Source organism: Lepus europaeus, chromosome 5 (genome assembly GCF_033115175.1).
Source record: "Lepus europaeus isolate LE1 chromosome 5, mLepTim1.pri, whole genome shotgun sequence".
Classification (NCBI taxonomy): domain Eukaryota; kingdom Metazoa; phylum Chordata; class Mammalia; order Lagomorpha; family Leporidae; genus Lepus; species Lepus europaeus.
In genome coordinates, this window is record NC_084831.1 from 19,395,860 (window position 1) to 19,414,034 (window position 18,175).

The 18,175-nt window shown below is 46.2% G+C and overlaps 1 protein-coding gene across 2 annotated transcripts in view; it reads left to right on the top strand.

The window, feature by feature from the left end:
* CEP85 (centrosomal protein 85) overlaps positions 1 to 18,175 on the top strand; it is a 54,217-nt gene that overhangs the window by 4,091 nt on the left and 31,951 nt on the right. For both annotated transcript variants that reach the window (XM_062190684.1, XM_062190685.1), the window contains exons 2-3: positions 9,817 to 9,889; positions 16,193 to 16,345. In XM_062190684.1, coding sequence (XP_062046668.1) covers positions 9,835 to 9,889; positions 16,193 to 16,345 — 208 coding nt within the window. In that variant the 5' untranslated portion in view covers positions 9,817 to 9,834. The remainder of the gene's footprint in view (positions 1 to 9,816; positions 9,890 to 16,192; positions 16,346 to 18,175) is intronic.

Genomic DNA, 18,175 nt, shown 5'->3' on the forward strand with positions numbered 1-18,175 from the left:
TGGCGGCCGGGATATCAGCGACCGGACAGAGAGCAGAGGTGCATGCCCAGTGTGCCGGTGGGCATATTGTGATACACCAAAGGTTCGGCCACAACCCTTGGCCTCACTTTTGCCCTTAGTTTCCCTTTTTCTGGGACGGGTTGGGACCACCCCCGTATGCACATGCATATACTCTCCCGAGGCCCCCGGAACCTCCGGGTGAACGCTCGCTGCGGTATCCTTGATCTCGCATGCCTCGGTCTTTTACTCCCGGTCGGAGGACGGGGTTATGCCCAATTGGGGAGAAGACTAGGGACCAAACAATACGAGGAAGGCGGGAGTACAATGCGTCAGGAGGGGCGGGCTAGTCTTCGGTGGGGGCACGGTCATAGGTCATTCTGGCGAGCTTGGTCCTGAGGACCTCCACCATCAGAGACATATATGGGTGCCCCCACTCCCCAACAGACGACAGAAGGGCTGGAGTGGGCGGGGCAAGGGGCCTGAACAAAAGGTCCCGAATCGAGAAAGACAGGCCGCAATGCCGGTGAAGGCAACAGCGACGCAGTAAAATAAGTGCGGTTTTGATAGGTGCATGTAGAGAATGACTTGTAACAAGAACTACGTACGGACGCGAGAAAGGAGGAGGAGCATGGGCATGGCGGTGGGGGACCACTCGAGGGATGGGGGCGAGGCTTGGGAATGGCCACGCAACCCCAGGATACCTTATAAACGGTTTTGTCCCCACAGTCAGTCGAGCTCAAGGGGTGTATGCCTCGTAGGCTGTCTGCAGAGACTGGGCAGCTACAGGGATTATTGCGGTACTGCAAGTAGGCCTGTTGTCGGTGGGCAGGGGCATCTAAGCCTGCATGAGAGCTAGGGAGGAGGATAAGACCCAGAAAGAGAAGGGCGACGGCCGGTTTACGGCCCAACATCCTCAGGAGGTGGGTTGAGGTTTATTAGCCTCGGGGGAGGTATCACCCGTTGATGACGAGGGTGGCTCCTCCGGCGGTCGGTCTTGTGGCGAGGGTGTTGGTTCTTCTGTCGGTGGATCCGCTTTCCTCACCAATCGCTCCGGGACCCAAAGGGGTTCTCTTCCCGTCTCCTCGCTTACCTTCCACGCCGAGAGTCAAGCTCTTTCGTTTCCCCGTACGGGCCACCAGCTGCTCGGCGCCGCTCTCGTCCAGCAAGAAACCGACACCGGGCGTCTCGTAGAAGAGCTCTTTATTACTCAGGGCGCGGGAGATCAGACCTCGATCTCTGGCGGGCAGGAACTACTCGCACATCCGGTGGTCGGGGCATATATACGCAGTACACGTCACGAATCATATGATTACAAGGCTGTGTCAGGATAGGACAGCTCAGGGGTAGCGCGGGAAACTTTGCCGGGGAAGAAGAACCCGGAAGCAGGAAATCAGCGCCATCTTAGCGCTGCGGTTCCTCGGGTTTGGTCCCCTACAGTTAACTCCCCAGTTGACCACAATATCCATGGCTGGGCCAGGCCAAATCCGGGTCTCCCACTTGGGTAGCAGAGGCCTAAGCACTTGGGCCATGCTGCTGCTGCTTTCCCAGGTGCATTATCAGGGAGCTGAATCAGAAGTGGAGCAGCCAGGACTTGAACTGGCACTCATATGGGATGAAAACATCACAGGTGGTGTTTTAAACCACTATGTTACCAGAACTTTTATTTTTTATTTATTTATTTTTTTATTTTGTTTATTTATTTTTAAAGATTTTATTTATTTATTTGAAAGGCAAAGTTACAGAGAGGCAGAGAGAGGCTGGCGGGGGGGGGGGGGGGGGGGAGGGTCTTCCACCTGCTGGTTCATTTCCCAAATGGCTGCAACAGCTGGAGCTGAGCTAATCTGAAACCAGGAGCCAGGAGCTTCTGAGTTTCCCATGCAGGTGCAAGACTTGGGTCATCTTCTGCTTTCCCAGGCCACAGCTCAGAGCTGGATCAAAAGTGGGAGCAGCCGGGACTCAAACTGGCACCAATATGGGATGTTGGGATGCTGGCACTACAAACGGTGGCTTTACCCGCTACACCACAGCACTGGCCCCTTTCTTTTTGAGATTTATTTTCACTTATTTGAAAGGCAGGAGTAGGGGCTGGCGCTATGGTGTAGTGGATAAAGCCGCTGCCTGCAGCGCTGGCATCCCATATGGGTGCCAGTTCGAGTCCCAGCTGCTCCACTTCCAATCCAGCTCTCTGCTATGGCCTGGGAAAGCAGTGGAAGTTGACCCAAGTCCCTGCACCCGCATGGGAGACTTGGAAGAAGCTCCTAGCTCCTGGCTTCAGATAGGCATAGAGGGCTGTTGTGGCCAACTGGGAAGTGAACCAGCAGATGAAAGATCTCTCTCTCTCTCTCTCTGCCTCCCCTCTCTCTGTGTAACTCTGACTTTCAAGTAAATAAATAAATATTTAAAAAAAAAGGCAAAAGTGAGAGAGGGAGGGAGAAACAGACAGAAAGAAATCTTCCATCTACTGGTTGACTTCCCAAATTGCTGCAATGTCTGGGGCTGGTCTAGGCTGAAGCTAGAAGCCTGGAACTACATCCAGGTCTCCCCCCCCCCCCCCCCCGGGTGATCGGGGCCCAAGCACTTGCACCATCTTCTGCTGCTTTCCGAGGCACATTAGCAGGGAGCTGGATTGGAAGTGGAGGAGCTGGGGCTTGAATTGGTGCCCATATGGGATGCTGTTGTGGGTGGCTTAACCTGCTGCGCTGTAATGCTGATCCCCCCCACCCCAAACTTGTCTTTTAATTCTGTTTTCCACGAACTTTTTGAAGTACTCTTATATTAGGTATTATAAGTAAACTACGGATGATTTAAAGTATGTGGGAGGATATACATATATGTTATTTATGTATTTGTTTTAAAAGTTACTTATTTTTATTTGAAAGGCAAGGAGAGAAATATTCTATTTGCTGGTTCACTTCTAAAATGCCTGCAAAGGCGCTGATGCTGTGGCATAGCGGGTAGAGTGCAGTGCCGGCATCCCATATGGGCACCAGTTCCAGTCCCAGATGCTCCACTTCTGATCCAACTCTCTTTTATGGATGGCCTGGGAAAGCAGTGGAAGATGGCCCAAATGCCCCTGCACCCGCATGGGAGACCTGGAGGAAGCTCCTGGCTCCTGGCTTCGGATCAGTTCAGCTCTGACCGTTGCAGTCATTTGGGGAGTGAACCAGTGGGTGGAAGACCTTTCTCTTTGTCTCTACCTCTCTGTGTAACTTTCTCTCTGACTTTCAAATACATAAATAAAAATCTTAAAAAAAAAAAAAAAAAAAACAACCTCCGGGACTGGCGCTGTGGCACAGGGGGTTAATGCCCTGGCCTGAAGTGCCGGCATTCCATATGGGCGCCATATGGGCGCCGTTTCTAGTCCCGGCTGCTCCACTTCTGATCCAGCTCTCTGCTATGGCCTGGGAAAGCAGTGGAAGATGGCCCAAGTCCTTGGGCCCCTGACCCACATGGGAGACCCAGAAGAAGCTCCTGGCTTCTGGCTTTTAATCGGCACAGCTCCAGCTGATGTGGCCAATTGTGGGGGAGTGAACTATCGGATGGAAGACCTCTGTCTCTACCTCTCCTCTCTCTGTGTAACTCTGACTTTCAAATAAAAATAAATCTTTTTTAAAAACCCATTCATTTTAAAATAAATAAATAAATAAATAAATAAATAAATAAAATGCCTGCAACAGCTGAAACTGGGCCAGGTAGAAGCTAGGAGCCCAGAACTCCATCTGGGTCTCCCACATGCTTGGCCAGGACCCAAGTACCTGAATCATTACTGCCTCCTAGGGTGCACATTAGGAGAAAGCTAGATTAGAGGTGGAGTGGGGACTCAGACTCAGGATCCCAAGAGCAGCTTTATCAACACACCAAACACCTTGCCCTGATTTTATATCATCTTATATAAGGGACTTCAGTGTTCTAGGATTTTTGTGTTTTGTTTTTGTTTTGTTTTTTACTTTTTGACAGGCAGAGTGTACAGTGAGAGAGAGAGACAGAGAGAAAGGTCTTCCTTTTGCCATTGGTTCACCCTCCAATGGCCGCCGCGGCCAGCGTACCACGCTGATCCGAAGGCAGGAGCCAGGTGCTTATCCTGGTCTCCCATGGGGTGCAGGGCCCAAGCACTTGGGCCATCCTCCATTGCACTCCCGGGCCATAGCAGAGAGCTGGCCTGGAAGAGGGGCAGCCAGGACAGAATCCGGAGCCCCGACCGGGACTAGAACCCGGTGTGCCGGCGCCACTAGGCGGAGGATTAGCCTGTTGAGCCACGGTGCCGGCCCAGGATTTTGTATCTTGATAGAGGGGAGGAATCAGTCCCTCAGGGATGTGGAAGGACCACTCGATTCATTCCTAACAGTAGAATTGCTGAATCATAAAGTAACTGTTCAACTGGGAATTTTTTTGTCACCCTATTTTCAGCTCATCTGAATTTGAAAAGGTCTCAGAATCCATTGAGCTTACCATTTTGTTATCCTTTAAAGAAAGGGATTTTTAAAAAAGGACTCTGGGGGCTTGTGCTGTGGCTTAGTCTGCCTCCTGTATGGGTACTGGGTTCAAGTCTCAGCATCTCTGGCTCTTGCAGCTATTTGGGGAGTGAACCAGCGGAAGGAAGATCTCTCTCTGTGTTTTTCCCTATCTCTCTGTAACTCTGCCTTTCAAATAAAAATAAGTAAATAAGAAAATAAGTAAATCTCAAAAAAAAAAAAAAAGGTTTTGATATTGACAGGAAAAGAATACAAGTAGGTAGGTAGTCATCTTTCTGTGTGTCACCGTTAAGTCACTAACCATAAATTGAATAGCTAGCCATATAATGATGATACTAGCCATAAATTGAAGCTTTCATTACTGAACAAAGCTTCTCTCACCTGTTTGTGAGAACTGGGATTTTGGAGAATGGTAGCATTTCTGTTGTAGTGCAGGGAATGTGAGGGCTTAGGTTGTTGTTACTGAGAGAAAACTATAGAGGTCAGTAAAGTACATTAGAGAAATGGCACCATTCAACCTTTATTTTCTTAAAGTTGAATGTCACCTGTAAGAATTTTGTTCTGTGAATTGTCCCAAAATCCTTTGGGATTCTTATAAATTCAGACTTTCTTAACTCATTTCATTTCCAGGGACTATGCTGTGGCATTTTTTATTTTTGTAAGAAGCCAAATCATAATAATATTAACCAAGCACTTAATATGTGTCAAATACTGTTGTAAGTTAATTACATGTGTCTTAGCATGAATTAAGCTGTGTTTTTATCCTCATTTTAGGTTGAAATTATTTTACTTATTTGAGAGGAAAAGAAGCAGGCACACACAAAGAGCTCACATCTGCTCTTTCACCTCATCTTCGTTTTTATATGGAGAAATAAGAGATACTAATAAATTTGCCCCAACTTACATAGATAGTAAATTGATAACTGAAATTTTAGTGTATTTAAGTTCGTGTGGGCTTCAAATCCAAATTTGATCAAAAGTTAATGCTTGGAACTGGCATTGTGGCATAGTGAGTAAAGCTGCTGACTGTAATGCCAACATCCTATATGGACCTCAGTTCATGTCCCGCTGCTCCACTTCCTATCCAGCGCCCTGCTAATGGCCTAGGAAAAGCTGTGGAGGATGGCCCAGATGTTTGGGCTCCTGCCCCAAGTGGGAGGCCTAGCCCAGTGCTGGCCGTTGTGGCCCTCTGGGGAATGAACCAGTGGATGGAAGATCTGTCTCTCCCTTTGTCTCTGAAATTTTTTCAAAATAAATAAATCTTTAAGAGTTCACGTTGTGGGGTCTGCACTGTGGCTCACTTGGTTAATCCTCCACCTGCAGCGCCGGCATCCCATATGGGCGCCAGGTTCTAGTCCTGGTTGCTTCTCTTCCAGTCCAGCTCTCTGCTGTGGCTGGGAAGGCAGTGGAGGATGGCCCAAGTGCCTGGGCCCCTGCACCCGCATGGGAGACCAGGAGGAAGCACCTGGCTTCCGCCTTTGGATCGACGTAGCTCTGTCCGTAGTGGTCGTTTGAGGGGGGAACCAATGGAAGGAAGACCTTTCTCTCTCTCTCTCACTGTCTAACTCTATCTGTCCAAAAAAAAAAAAAAAACCTCATGTTCAACCACTTTTGTATACTGTCTTTCAAGTAGGTTGTTATTTGCTGTTGCCAGTTACAACTAAAGCTTTTGTTTACACAGATGATAATCAGACTGCTGAATTCTCAGTACTTACCCTTAGAATAAATATAACTATTTTAAGGGAATGGGAAGAAAATCTTATGTTCCCAGTTAAAGATTGGAGTTCTGCTTGTGACCAAGAGTTATATCCATCTCTGTGCATCATTCAGCTAGCTTTTTTTTTTTTTTTTTTAAGATTTATTTATTTATTTGAAAGAATTACACAGAGAGAGAAGGAGAAGCAGAGAGAGAGAGAAGTTTTCCATCCGCTGGTTCACTCCCCAGTTGGCTGCAACGGCCAGAGCTGCGCAGATCCACAGCCAGGAACCAGGAGCTTCTTCTGGGTCTCCCACGCAGGTGCAGAGGCCCAAGGACTTGGGCCATCTTCTACTGCTTTTCCAGGCCGCAGCAGAGAGCTGCATCAGAAGTGGAGCAGCAGGGACTCGAACCGGTGTCCATATGGGATGCTGGCACTGCAGGCGGCAGCTTTACTCACTATGCCACAGCACCAGCCCCTCAACTAACTTTCAATACTGAAAGAACCTAGGAGTTTGTTACATGTTAATTATGACCGAAATTATAATTCTTCACTATTGGTTTGGTTCTTTAGTTCTTTCTGTACTCCAGCCTCCCCATGGCTAAGAAGATTCATGGCAAAGTTTGTTAGTTAAAAATAGTATTATATTTTTAAGTTTTATAACAATTGGAGGCATTCCACATGCATACGGCTCCATATTGGGACTTTGTTGGGTTCTAGGTTTTCTCTGCTTGCTTTAGGAACAGGTGTATGGTGGTGTGTTCTAGGAGTTACTTTGCATTTAAAAATACTCTTAGGAGTAAAACATGTGAAAGAATACTTGGAATTTGTATATAGCTCCTAAAATTCTTGGAAGCTTCTTCAAAGTGATGTTCTTTCTTTTCTTTTTTTAAGATTCATTTATTGGAAAGACAGGGAATACAGAGAAAGAGAGCTTCCATCCACTGGTTCATACCTCTAAATGGCTGTGATGGTCAGGGCTGGGCCAGAATGAAGCCAGAAATTAGGAACTCCATCCAGGACTCTCAGGTGGGTGGCAGGGACTCAGATATGAGCCATCAACTGCTGCTTCCAGGCACATTGGCAGGTAGCTAGATTGCAGGTGGAGTAACCAGGACTCCACCAGCATGCCAGTAGAGGATTTAGGTGTCACAAGCAGAGGCTTAACCCATTGCACCACAAGCCAGCCCCTGGCCCCTTATGAATTTTTTTTTAGTATGTACTAATGGGGTGACTGATGGCTGGCAGCCCCTGGGTGGCTTCAAGATGGGAACTGGTCACTGGAAATACCAAGAAAGCTTGGATTTCTGTGTCTTTAATCACATCCCCCAATCTCCAGGAAAAGCAGAGGACTTGCAGGTTAAATTGGTCAGTGATTTAATCAATCATGTCTGTGCTATGAGGCCTCCACAAAAACCAGAAAAGACAGGATTTGTAGAGCTCCCAAAAAGCTGACAACATGGAGTTTCTTAGAGAGTAGCACACCCAGAAAGGGTGTAAAAGCTCTGTGCACCTCTTTATTTGTGTCTCTTATAAAACTCTTTATAATATAAACCAGTTGAATATTTTCAAGTTCTGTGAACTGTGCTAGCAAATTAATTGAACCCAAGAAGGGAGTCAGTCATAGGAATCCCACTTTATAGCTGGCCAGTCAGAAGCATAAGTAAAACAACCTGGGGATTGGGGGCAGGCTGGCGCCGTGGCTCAACAGGCTAATCCTCTGCCTTGCGGCATCGGCACACCGGGTTCTAGTCCCAGTCGGGGCTCCGGATTCTGTCCCGGTTGCCCCTCTTCCAGGCCAGCTCTCTGCTATGGCCCGGGAAGGCAGTGGAGGATGGCCCAAGTCCTTGGGCCCTGCACCCCATGGGAGACCAGGATAAGCACCTGGCTCCTGCCTTCGGATCAGTGCGGTGCGCTGGCCGCAGCGCGCTGGCTGCGGCGGCCATTGGAGGGTGAACCAACGGCAAAAGAAAGACCTTTCTCTCTGTCTCTCTCTCTCACTGTCCACTCTGCCTGTCAAAAACAAAACAAAAAAAAACAAAAAGAATTGGGGGCAGGAGCTTGTGGTGCAGCAGGTTAAGCTGCCACTTGCAATGCCAGCATCCATATCAGAATACCTGCTGGTTGGAGTCCTGGCTGCTCTGCATCCAATCTAGTTTCCTACTAAAGCATCCTGGGAATCAGTGGATGATGGCTCAAGTGCTCGGGACCCTGCCACTCATGTGGGAGACCCTGAATGGAGTTCCTTGCTCCTGTCTTCAGCCTGGCGCAGCCCTGTCTGTTGTGGCCATTTGTAGAGTGAACCAGTAGATGGAAAAATATTTCTCTTTCCCTGACTTTTGTACACTGTGTCATTCAAATAAATAAAACAATGAATTTTTAAAAATCTTTTAATAAACCAAGAAATGTAGGGGGCAGCCTGGTGGGATCGAGCCCGCCCTCAGCCTGTGGAATCTGATGCTGTTGATATCTCCAGGTAGGTAGTGTTAGGATTGAATTGAACTGGGGCTCGTTCTGTGGCATAGGGGGTTAAGACCATCGGTTTGATTGCCAGCTGCTCCACTTCTGATCCAGCTCCCTACTAATGCACCTGGGAAAGCAGCAGAGGATGCTGCTGTTCCCATTTTTGGGGGCTCCTTTACAAACCACAGGGAAGACCTGAAAGATGCTCTTGTCTCTGGCCTGGCCCAGCCCTGGCTGTTGTGGCCATTTGGGGGGTGAACCAGCAGATGGAAGACCTCTCTGTCTGTCTTTTCTCTGTTTCTCTGTAACTCTGCCTTTCAAATAAGTTAAAAAAAAAAAATCTTTAAAAAAAATCTTTAAAAAAAATTGAATTGAACCAAATTAGATGAAACCCTATAAACACCTGGTGTTAGATAGTGTTGTCAATAGTAGAAAGAAATTGAGTTTATTTATTTGAAAAGCAGAACAACAGAAAGAAATCTTCCATTTGTTGGTTCACTCCCCAAAAGCCTGTGACAGCCAGGGCTGGCCCAGGCTGAATCCAGGAGCCCAGAACTCCATCTGGATCTCCCATGTGGGTGGCAGGGACCCACATACTTGAGCCATCACTCACTATCTCCTAGAACACACAGCAGGAAGCTGGATCACTGGCCAAGTAGCCGGGAATGTGGACATTCCAAGTGGTAGCTTAACTGCTGTGCCACAACACCAGCCAGCCCCAGAAACTGAGTTTATTTTATGTTATTCCTGTATTCTTACATGATTTTAGCAGTTTCAGCTGAATGAGGTCTGAGTTACAGGGAATTAAAAGATGTTGGAGGCCGGTGCCATGGCTCACTTGGCTAATCCTCCGCCTGTGGTGCCAGCACCCCAGGCTCTAGTCCCGATTGGGGTGCCAGATTCTGTCCCGGCTGCTCCTCTTCTGTTCCAGCTCTCTGCTGTGGCCCGGGAGGACAGTGGAGGATGGCCCAAGTGCTTGGGCCCTGCACCCGCATGGGAGACCAGGAGGAAGCACCTGGCTCCTGGCTTCGGATTGGTGCAGCGCACCTGCCATAGCAGCCATTCGGGGGGTGAACCAATGGAAAAGGAAGACCTTTCTCTCTCTCTCACTGTCTAACTCTGCCTGTCCAAAAAAAAAAAAAAAGATGTTGAGGAGATTGACTTCTTATTTCTTCATTCTACAGTTGGCTCAAATAACTGTGATGGCCATGCAAGAGAAATACCCAAGTGAGAGGATCGCTCATGCCACTTCACCAGGTAAGTAGTCAAAAGGCTCAATTTTGAATTAAATTCTCACCTTTGTTGTTTTATATATATATGGCAGGCAGCTTAACCTGCTGTGCCATAACACCAGCTTAATTTTATTTATTTACATATATATGATTTATTTTATTTAATTTACTTGAAAGAGTAACAAAGAGGAAGAGATGGAGACCAAAAGAGATCTTCTATTAGTTCACTCCCCAAATGTTCACAAAAGCCAGGTCTGAACCAGCCTGAAGCCGGGAGCCAGGAACTCCATCTGGTCTCCCATTTGGATGGTAGGGGTCCAAGTCCTTGAGCTGTCTTCCGCTGCCTTCCCAGGCACATTAGCAAGGAAGCTGGATTTGAAGCAGAGTATCTGGGATGTGAACTGGTGCTCAGATAGGAGATGTGGAGTCACAGGCATTGGCTTAACCCTCTGTGCCCCAGTGCTAGCTTTAGATTCTTTTTTTTTTTTTTTAAACTTTTACTTTCTAGAGTATTTTTTTATTTGAAAGGCAGAAAAATACTTCAGTCTTCTATTCTTTGGTTCACTCTCCAAATGTCTGGGTCTGGGCCAGGTCGAAGTTACGAGGCAGGAATTCAGTCTGGGGCTCTCATATGGGTTGCAGGGACTCAAGTACTTGAGCCAGTATTGCTGCCTTCCAGGGTGCACATTAACAGGATGTTGGGGTCCCATCATAGTGGTACAGCTGGTTAAGCTGTTGCTTGCTATGCTAGCATTCTTTTTGAGTCCCAGATGCTCTGCTTCTAAACCAGCTTCCTGCTAGTGCTCCTGGGAAGGCAGCAGATGATGGCTCAAGTGCTAAGACCCCTGCCACTCAAATGGGAGATCTGTAATAGAGTGCCTGGTTCCTGGCTTCAGCTTGGCCCAGACCTGACTGTTGTGAACATTTGGGGAGTGAACCAGCAGACAGAAAATATCTGTCTGTTTCTCTCTGTGTGTCTTTCTGCCTTTCAAGTAAATAAATCTTTTGGGGCCGGTGCTATGATGCAGTGGGTTAACGCCCTGGCCTGAAACGCCAGCATCCCATGTGGTTGCCAGTTCAAGACCCGACTGCTCCACTTCTGATCCAGCTCTCTGCTATGGTTTGAGAAAGCAGTAGAAGATGGCCCAAGTCCTTGGGCCCCTGCACCCTCATGGTAGATCCAGAGGAAGCTCCTGGCTCCTGGCTTTGGATCAGCGCAGCTCCGACTGTTGTGGCAAATGGGGAGTGAACCAGTGGATGGAAGACTTCTCTCTCTCTCTCTCTCTCTCTCTCTGCCTCTGCCTCTTTGTAACTCTGCCTTTCAAATAAATAAATAAATCTTTTTTAAAAGCCAATTTATATTTTTAAGAAAATAATAAACAGGAAGCTGGAATCAGAAGCAGAGCTCAGGCTCAAACCAAGGCCCTCTGATAGGGGTTGTAGGTATCCAAGCCTTGTTTTAACCACAGCACCATATGCCTGCCTCTATTTTATATTCTTTTTTTTTTTTTTTTTTTGATATTTATTTTAAAGAGTTACAGAGAGAGGTAGAGCCAGAGAGAGAGAGAGAGAGAGAGAGAGGGAGGGAGGGAGAGGTCTTCTACCTGCTGGTTCACTCCCCAGTTGGCTGCAATGGCCAGAGCTGAGCTGATCTGGAGCCAGGAGCTTCTTCTGGGTCTCCCACACAAGTGCAGGGGCCCAAGGACTTGGGCCATCTTCTGCTGCTTTTCCAGGCCATAACAGAGAGTTAGATTGGAAGTGGAGCAGCCAGGACTTCAACTGGTGCCCATATGGGAAGCTGGCGCTGCAGGCCAGGGCTTTTAACCCGCTGTACCACAGTGCTGGCCCCAACTATTTTATGTACTTTAATGGAGTACTGAGCAAACAAGCATTTGCTGAAATGCTCATACTTTTAAAATAATAAAAATAACAAGAGTCTGCATTGGATATAGCAGGTTTTTTGAGCAAATAGTTCTTTATCTCTAGTCCTGCATGGCTTCTTACAAGACCACATGATTGGAACAGAATGACTTGGGAACATAGTTCCATCTGAAATCAGAAAAACACAGCATAAATTAGCGTGTTCTGTGTTGTCTTTGTAGTCTTCTGTGTGAGTCAGTCATCTGCTAGCCCACAAAGATCAGAATTCTTCTTGGATGCCAGCAGCCTCTGTATTGTTGTGACTAGAGACTCAGGAGTTTAGCTCTAGAATGGATTACAAAATTTTTAAAGTTCAGATATATTAAGTAGGTATATTAAATGTATAAAACATAAATATGTATTCATTCAATAGACATATTAGGTAGGTGTGGTATATTTCAAATAAGAAGCATATTAGAAAAATAGTTTTTTTGGCCAGCACCATGGCTCACTTGGCTAATCCTCCGCCTGTGGCACCAGATGCCGGGTTCTAGTCCCGGTTGGGGCACCGGATTCTGTCCTGGTTTCTCCTCTTCTAGTCCATCTCTCTGCTGTGGCCTGGGAAGGCAGTGGAGGATGGCCCAAGTGCTTGGGCCTTGCACCCACATGGGAGACCAGGAGGAAGCACCTGGCTCCTGGCTTTGGATCGGCACAGCACGCCAGCTGTAACGACCATTTGGGGAGTGAACCAACGGAAGGAAGACCTTTCTCTCTGTCTCTCTCACTGTCTAATCTCTGCCTGTCAAAAAAATGTAAAAAATTAAAAAGAAAATTAGCTTTTTTAATTTAGAGGTATTAAGTCTCACAGTGCTTTGCTCATGGTAGACGCTTAGTATGTATTTGTTATATTCCAGTCATGCTGCCTTATACAGTAGACACTATTATAAGTGTTTATTCAATGTAAGATTTATTCAGCAAATATTCATTGGAACATCTGTGCCATGTACTGTCTTAGAGCTGGATTATATAATTTCTTATGATGATTATGTATATAATGCAGGTTTTTGAAATGTAGTGGTCCTAACAGAGCTCATTGCCTTTATCTCTTTTCAGTATCTCATTCAGATTAATGGTCTTAGTAATTGATAGGACATATATCATAACAAAAAACTTCAGGTTTCAAATTTGAATTTTGAAGTAAGCATAAGCCTGTGTGTGTGTGTGTGTATTTATTTATTTATTTGCTTGAAAGGCAGAGTTACAGAGAGGCCGTGGCAGAGAGGGAGAGAAAGGGGTCTTCCATCTGCTGGTTCAGTCCCCAGTCTGGCTGCAATGGCTGGAGCTGAGCTGACTTGGAGCAGGAGTTTCTTCCCGGTCTTCCACATGGGTGCAGGGGTCCAAGGACTTGGACCATATTCTACTGTTTTCCCAGGCCATACCAGAGAGCTGGATCAGAAGTTGAGCAGCCGGGGGACTCATACAGGCACCCATGTTGGATGCCAGCACTGAAGGAGGCTACCTTACCTACTATGCCACAGTGCTGGCCCCAAAATACATTTTTTATTTTAAAGATTTACTTATTTATTTGAAAGTCAGAATTAGAGAGGGAGAGACAGAGAGAGATCTTCTATCCCCTGGCTCATTCTCTAAATGGCTGCAATGGCTGGGGGTGGGCCAGGCTGAAGCCAGGATCTTCATCTGGGTCTCCTGTGTGGGTGCAGGGGCCCAAGCATTTGGGAAGTCCTGCTGCTTTCCTAAGCATTTTAGTAGGGAGCTGGATCAAAAGTGGGGCCGCTGGCACTTGAATTGGTGCCTGCATGGAATGCTGGCATCACAGGCAGTGGCTTAACCCACTGTGCCACAAAGCCAGCACCCTGTATTTTTTATTTTAACAAATATTTGTTTAGTATTGATTAATGGAACAGGTGAATAGAAAAGTGTTAGTGATGAGAATGGAAGATTAGTAGTAGGAATAGGGAGTAGTTTCCAGTAGGAGGCTAGAAACATGGTAATAGTGACACTCAATTTTGACTATTTTCAAAGGCCTGGCTGACTGCACACTGACTAGTGAGATAAAGCTGTACAGACTTGCCTGCAGGTCAGATTTCTTTGCTTCTGGCTAGAATTACACTGATTTAGTACTACAGTCACATTGGCTGATCTCACGCTGCTCAGGGGCCTGATTGTTACCTCTGTTTTCTACTAAACTTTTAAACTTTTTTGGATTAATGAGTATATATATATATAGATAAAACAAATTCTTTCAGATCAGGCATTCTATATTGTGACCCAAAGAAGGGATTCTTGGAGAAAGTTAGGTTGCCTTCAATAGAAAGCAGAAGTAAGGATAGCCACCAAAAAAAAAGCAAAGGTAGAAGAAAGTAGTTTTAAAAATGGGAGAAGCACTAAATTTGGAAGCAAAGAATAAGATATTTTTGTTCAACAGCTACTTGCTTCCTATTAGATCAGAATCTATAGAACTGCATTTCAACTTAATTCAACTGATTTCAACTTAAACTTTGACAGCTTAGTGATTTCATGGAGCTGGCCTTTTGGTGCAGCAGGTTAATTTGCTGCTTGTGATGCTGGCATCCTGTCTGAGCACCACTTCAAGTCATGGCTGTTCAACTCAGATCCAGCTCCCTGCTAATATGACTGGGAAAACAGAGGAAATGGTCTGGGTTCTTGGGACCCTACCACCTACTTGGAAGACCTGGATAGAGTTCCAGGCTTCTAACTTCAGCCTGGCCTCGTTCAGTCATTGCAACCATTTGAGGAGTAAATCAGTGGATGGAAGATCTCTCTGTGCCTTTCCTTCACTTTATAACTCTGCCTTCAAATAAAATAATCTTTTTTTAAAAAGATTAGTGATTTTTTAAAAAATAATTTGAATTTGTCTTCGCTAATGTGTTTGTAAATCAAGTATTTATAGAATGCTTCCTACCTACCAGTCCTTAAACAGAAAATTTAAAGTCACATAAATCTTGTTTGTTTTTTTTAATCTTGCTTCAGAAGTTTTAGTGTTTTCTTTGCATTACCCTCAAGATGAAGCCTTGGAGCTGGCATTGTGGCGCAGCAGGTTAAGCCAATGTGTGCCACACCAGCATTCCATGTGAGTGCCTAATTGAGTCCCAGCACTCACTCCCAATCTAGCTCCCTGCTAATGTGCCTGAGAAAGCAGCAGGATATGGCCCAAGTGCTTAGGCCCCTGCCATCCATGTGGGAGACCTGGAAGAAACTCCTGGCTTTGGATCAGCACAGCTCTGGCCATTGCGGCCAGTTGAGGAGTGAGCCAGTGAATGGAAGACCTCTTTCTCTCTCTCTCTCTCTCTCTCTCTCTGCTCTCTTCCTCTCTCTGTGTAACTCTTTCAAATAAATAAGTTTTTTTTTTTTTTTTTTTTTTTTTTTAAGAAAAGTTTTTCCAGTTGACTTTCAAAACCTACCTTAGTCTGAATCCCCCACTGAGGTACCCTGGTTCAATCAGACAGTGGTTTTCAACATGGGGTCTGGACTGCCTGTCACTCTAGGAAACATTTGGAAATGTATGGGATATTCTGCTTTTACAGTGATGTTAGGATTGCTATTGGCATTTAGTGGATAGGAACCAGGGATGAATAAGCCATTCTGTAATGTATAGATTACATAGACTACATATTTTGTTTTGTTTTTTTAAAGATTTATTTATTTATTTGAAAGGCAGAGTTACAGAGAGGCAGAGTCATAGAGAGAGAGAAGTCTTCCATCTGCTGGTTCACTCCCCAGATGGCCGCAACAGCCAGAACTGTGCCGATCTGAAGCTAGGAGCCAGGAGCTTCTTCTGGGTTTCCCATGTGGGTGCAGGGGCCCAAGCACTTGGGCCATCTTCCACTGCTTTTCCAGGCCATGGTAGAGAGCTAGATCGGAAGTGGAGCAGCCAGGACTTGAAACGGCGGCCATATGGGATACTGGCACTACAGGTGGCAGCTTTATTTGCTATGCCACAGCGCTGGCACCCAGACTACATATTGAGGAAATGTCATGTTCAGAGTGTCAAAAGAGTCCCTTGAGGAAACCTCTTAAAAAGGAAAGAATGTGGGTTTTAGAATCAGAAAGGCCTAGCCTCAAATCTGGGCTCTGTCTTCTGTGAAATAGGGATGATACTTGACAGTAATAGGCAGGTTAGATCCTAGCTGTAAAGTGCTGTGGATTTTAGGTTTTCATAAGTAGTAACTGCTGTTGAGTGATTATTTTCTGTCCCAGTACTCCTGAATTCTTGGTAGGTCTTATTTCTGTCTTTGAACATTCTCACCTCCTGTACTATTTCCCCATAAAATCAACTAGCTCTGTATAGCTAATACTAAGCACAGGAGAGACAGTGTTACAGTGCTGCTATTCTTTCATAGGGCTCAGTGATTTTTTTTTTTTAAGCAGTCTGTTGGGGTGACATCAGCTGGTTCACACTAAAGGTGGAAAATGCCTTTTGTTTCAGGTTCCAGTGTGATTCAGAAGGGCAGTTCCCTGGGGACTGAGTGGCAGACACCAGTGATCTCAGAGGCCTTTCGGAGCCGCTTCAGCCGTTGTTCAAGTGTAGCTGATAGTGGGGACACAGCGATTGGCACATCATGCTCAGATCTTGCAGAGGGTAAGTTTGGATTAATGATTTTCTTTATTATTATTTATCTCCATTTTATTTGAAAGACAAATAGATTGAGAGATTATCCATCAGCTTGTTCATTCTCCAAATGCCTCCAATAGCCAAGATTGGGCCAGGCCAAAGCCAGGAGCCTGGCACTCTCCAGACCCCCCCACTGTGTGGCAGAGACCCAAGTACCAGAGCCATCATCGGCTGCTTCCTAAGGTTTGCATAAGCAGGAAGCTGTATTGGAAGGGAAGTGACTTGGACTTGAACCAGGCTCCTCTATATGGGATGGAATATCCCAACCAGTGACCTAACGGCTAGGCCAAATACCTGCCCCTGAATTAATGATTTGATTACCAACATATACTTATTTTAAGATTTTATTTCAGATCTGTTGTCATTTCCAGAATATTCTTTTTTTTTTTTTTTTTTTTTTGATAGGCAGAGTGGACAGTGAGAGAGAGAGAGACAGAGAGAAAGGTCTTCCTTTGCTGTTGGTTCAGCCTCCAATGGCCGCTGCGGCCAGCGCACCACACTGATCCGAAGGCAGGAGCCAGGTGCTTATCCTGGTATCCCATGCGGGTGCAGGGCCCAAGCACTTGAGCCATCCTCCACTGCACTCCCGGGCCATAGCAGAGAGCTGGCCTGGAAGAGGAGCAACTGGGACAGAATCCGGCGCCCCGACCGGGACTAGAATCCAGTGTGCCGGCGCCGCTAGGTGGAGGATTAGCCTGTTGAGCCACGGCGCCGGCCAATTTCCAGAATATTCTTAAGGTTACTCTCAGTCAAGGAGTCTGTGTGATTCTTATTGCTCCATCTTTTTCACATCTGGTTACTTCATCTCACTTTCCACTATTTATCCTATATCTGAAACAACTTTCTAATAGGATTCTTTCTTCTTTTTGTTTTTTCTTTTTTTACAAGATTTATTTATGTATTTGAAAGGCAGAGTTACAGAGAGGCAGAGGCAGAGAGAGAGATCTTCCATCCACTGATTCACTCCCCAGATGGCTGCAACAGCTGAAGCAGTGCCCATCCAAAGCCAGCAGCCAGGAGTTTCTTCCGGCTTTCCCATGCAGGTGCAGGGGACCAAGGACTAGCCATTTTCCACTGCTTTCCCAGGCCATAGCAGAGAGCTGGATCAGAAGTGGAGCAGCCAGGACTTGAACTGGTGCCCATATGGGATGCCAGCACTGCAGGCTGCAGCTTTGATACTGATTTGCTTACTAATAGTTCCTGAAATTAATAAGCTGTGTGGGTTCTTGCCATGAATTCAGAGAAGAATTCTGAATACTGGCTCAAATAGACCAGGCAGCATGGTAAGTTTTTTAAGCTTTTTATTTAATGAGAGAAATGCATGGGAGAGTGAGGACTTTAAGGGAGAAAGAAAAGTCCGGAAATTAAGTTGGGGTCCATACCAAGCAGCAAGCAGGTCAAGAGCCACATGCAGTGAGCGTTTGGTTAAGAGCAGTTACAAGCAGCTTATCACGGGCAGCAAAGAGAAGACAGCACAAACAGGTCCATAACATCGGAAAAGGGCAGCAAGAGAAAAAGGGCCGGCCCCACCATGTCTCAGGCCCTTTATCCACTTCCAAAGGGAGTGTTCACATAGCCTGACTGGTAGGTGGGCACACAGTTGAGGTCAGGTAGGGGGATGAGATCACACAGGGTGTGGTGAAGGTGTGGTCTTCAGCTCAGAGATCTAATTGGATTTATCCTATTTGCCTGCCTACATCAGCTTTACCCGCTACACCACAGCGCTGACCCCTCTAATATTTTTTTTTTTTTTTAAAGATTCATTTGAGAGGTAGAGTTACAGACAGAGGAAAAGAC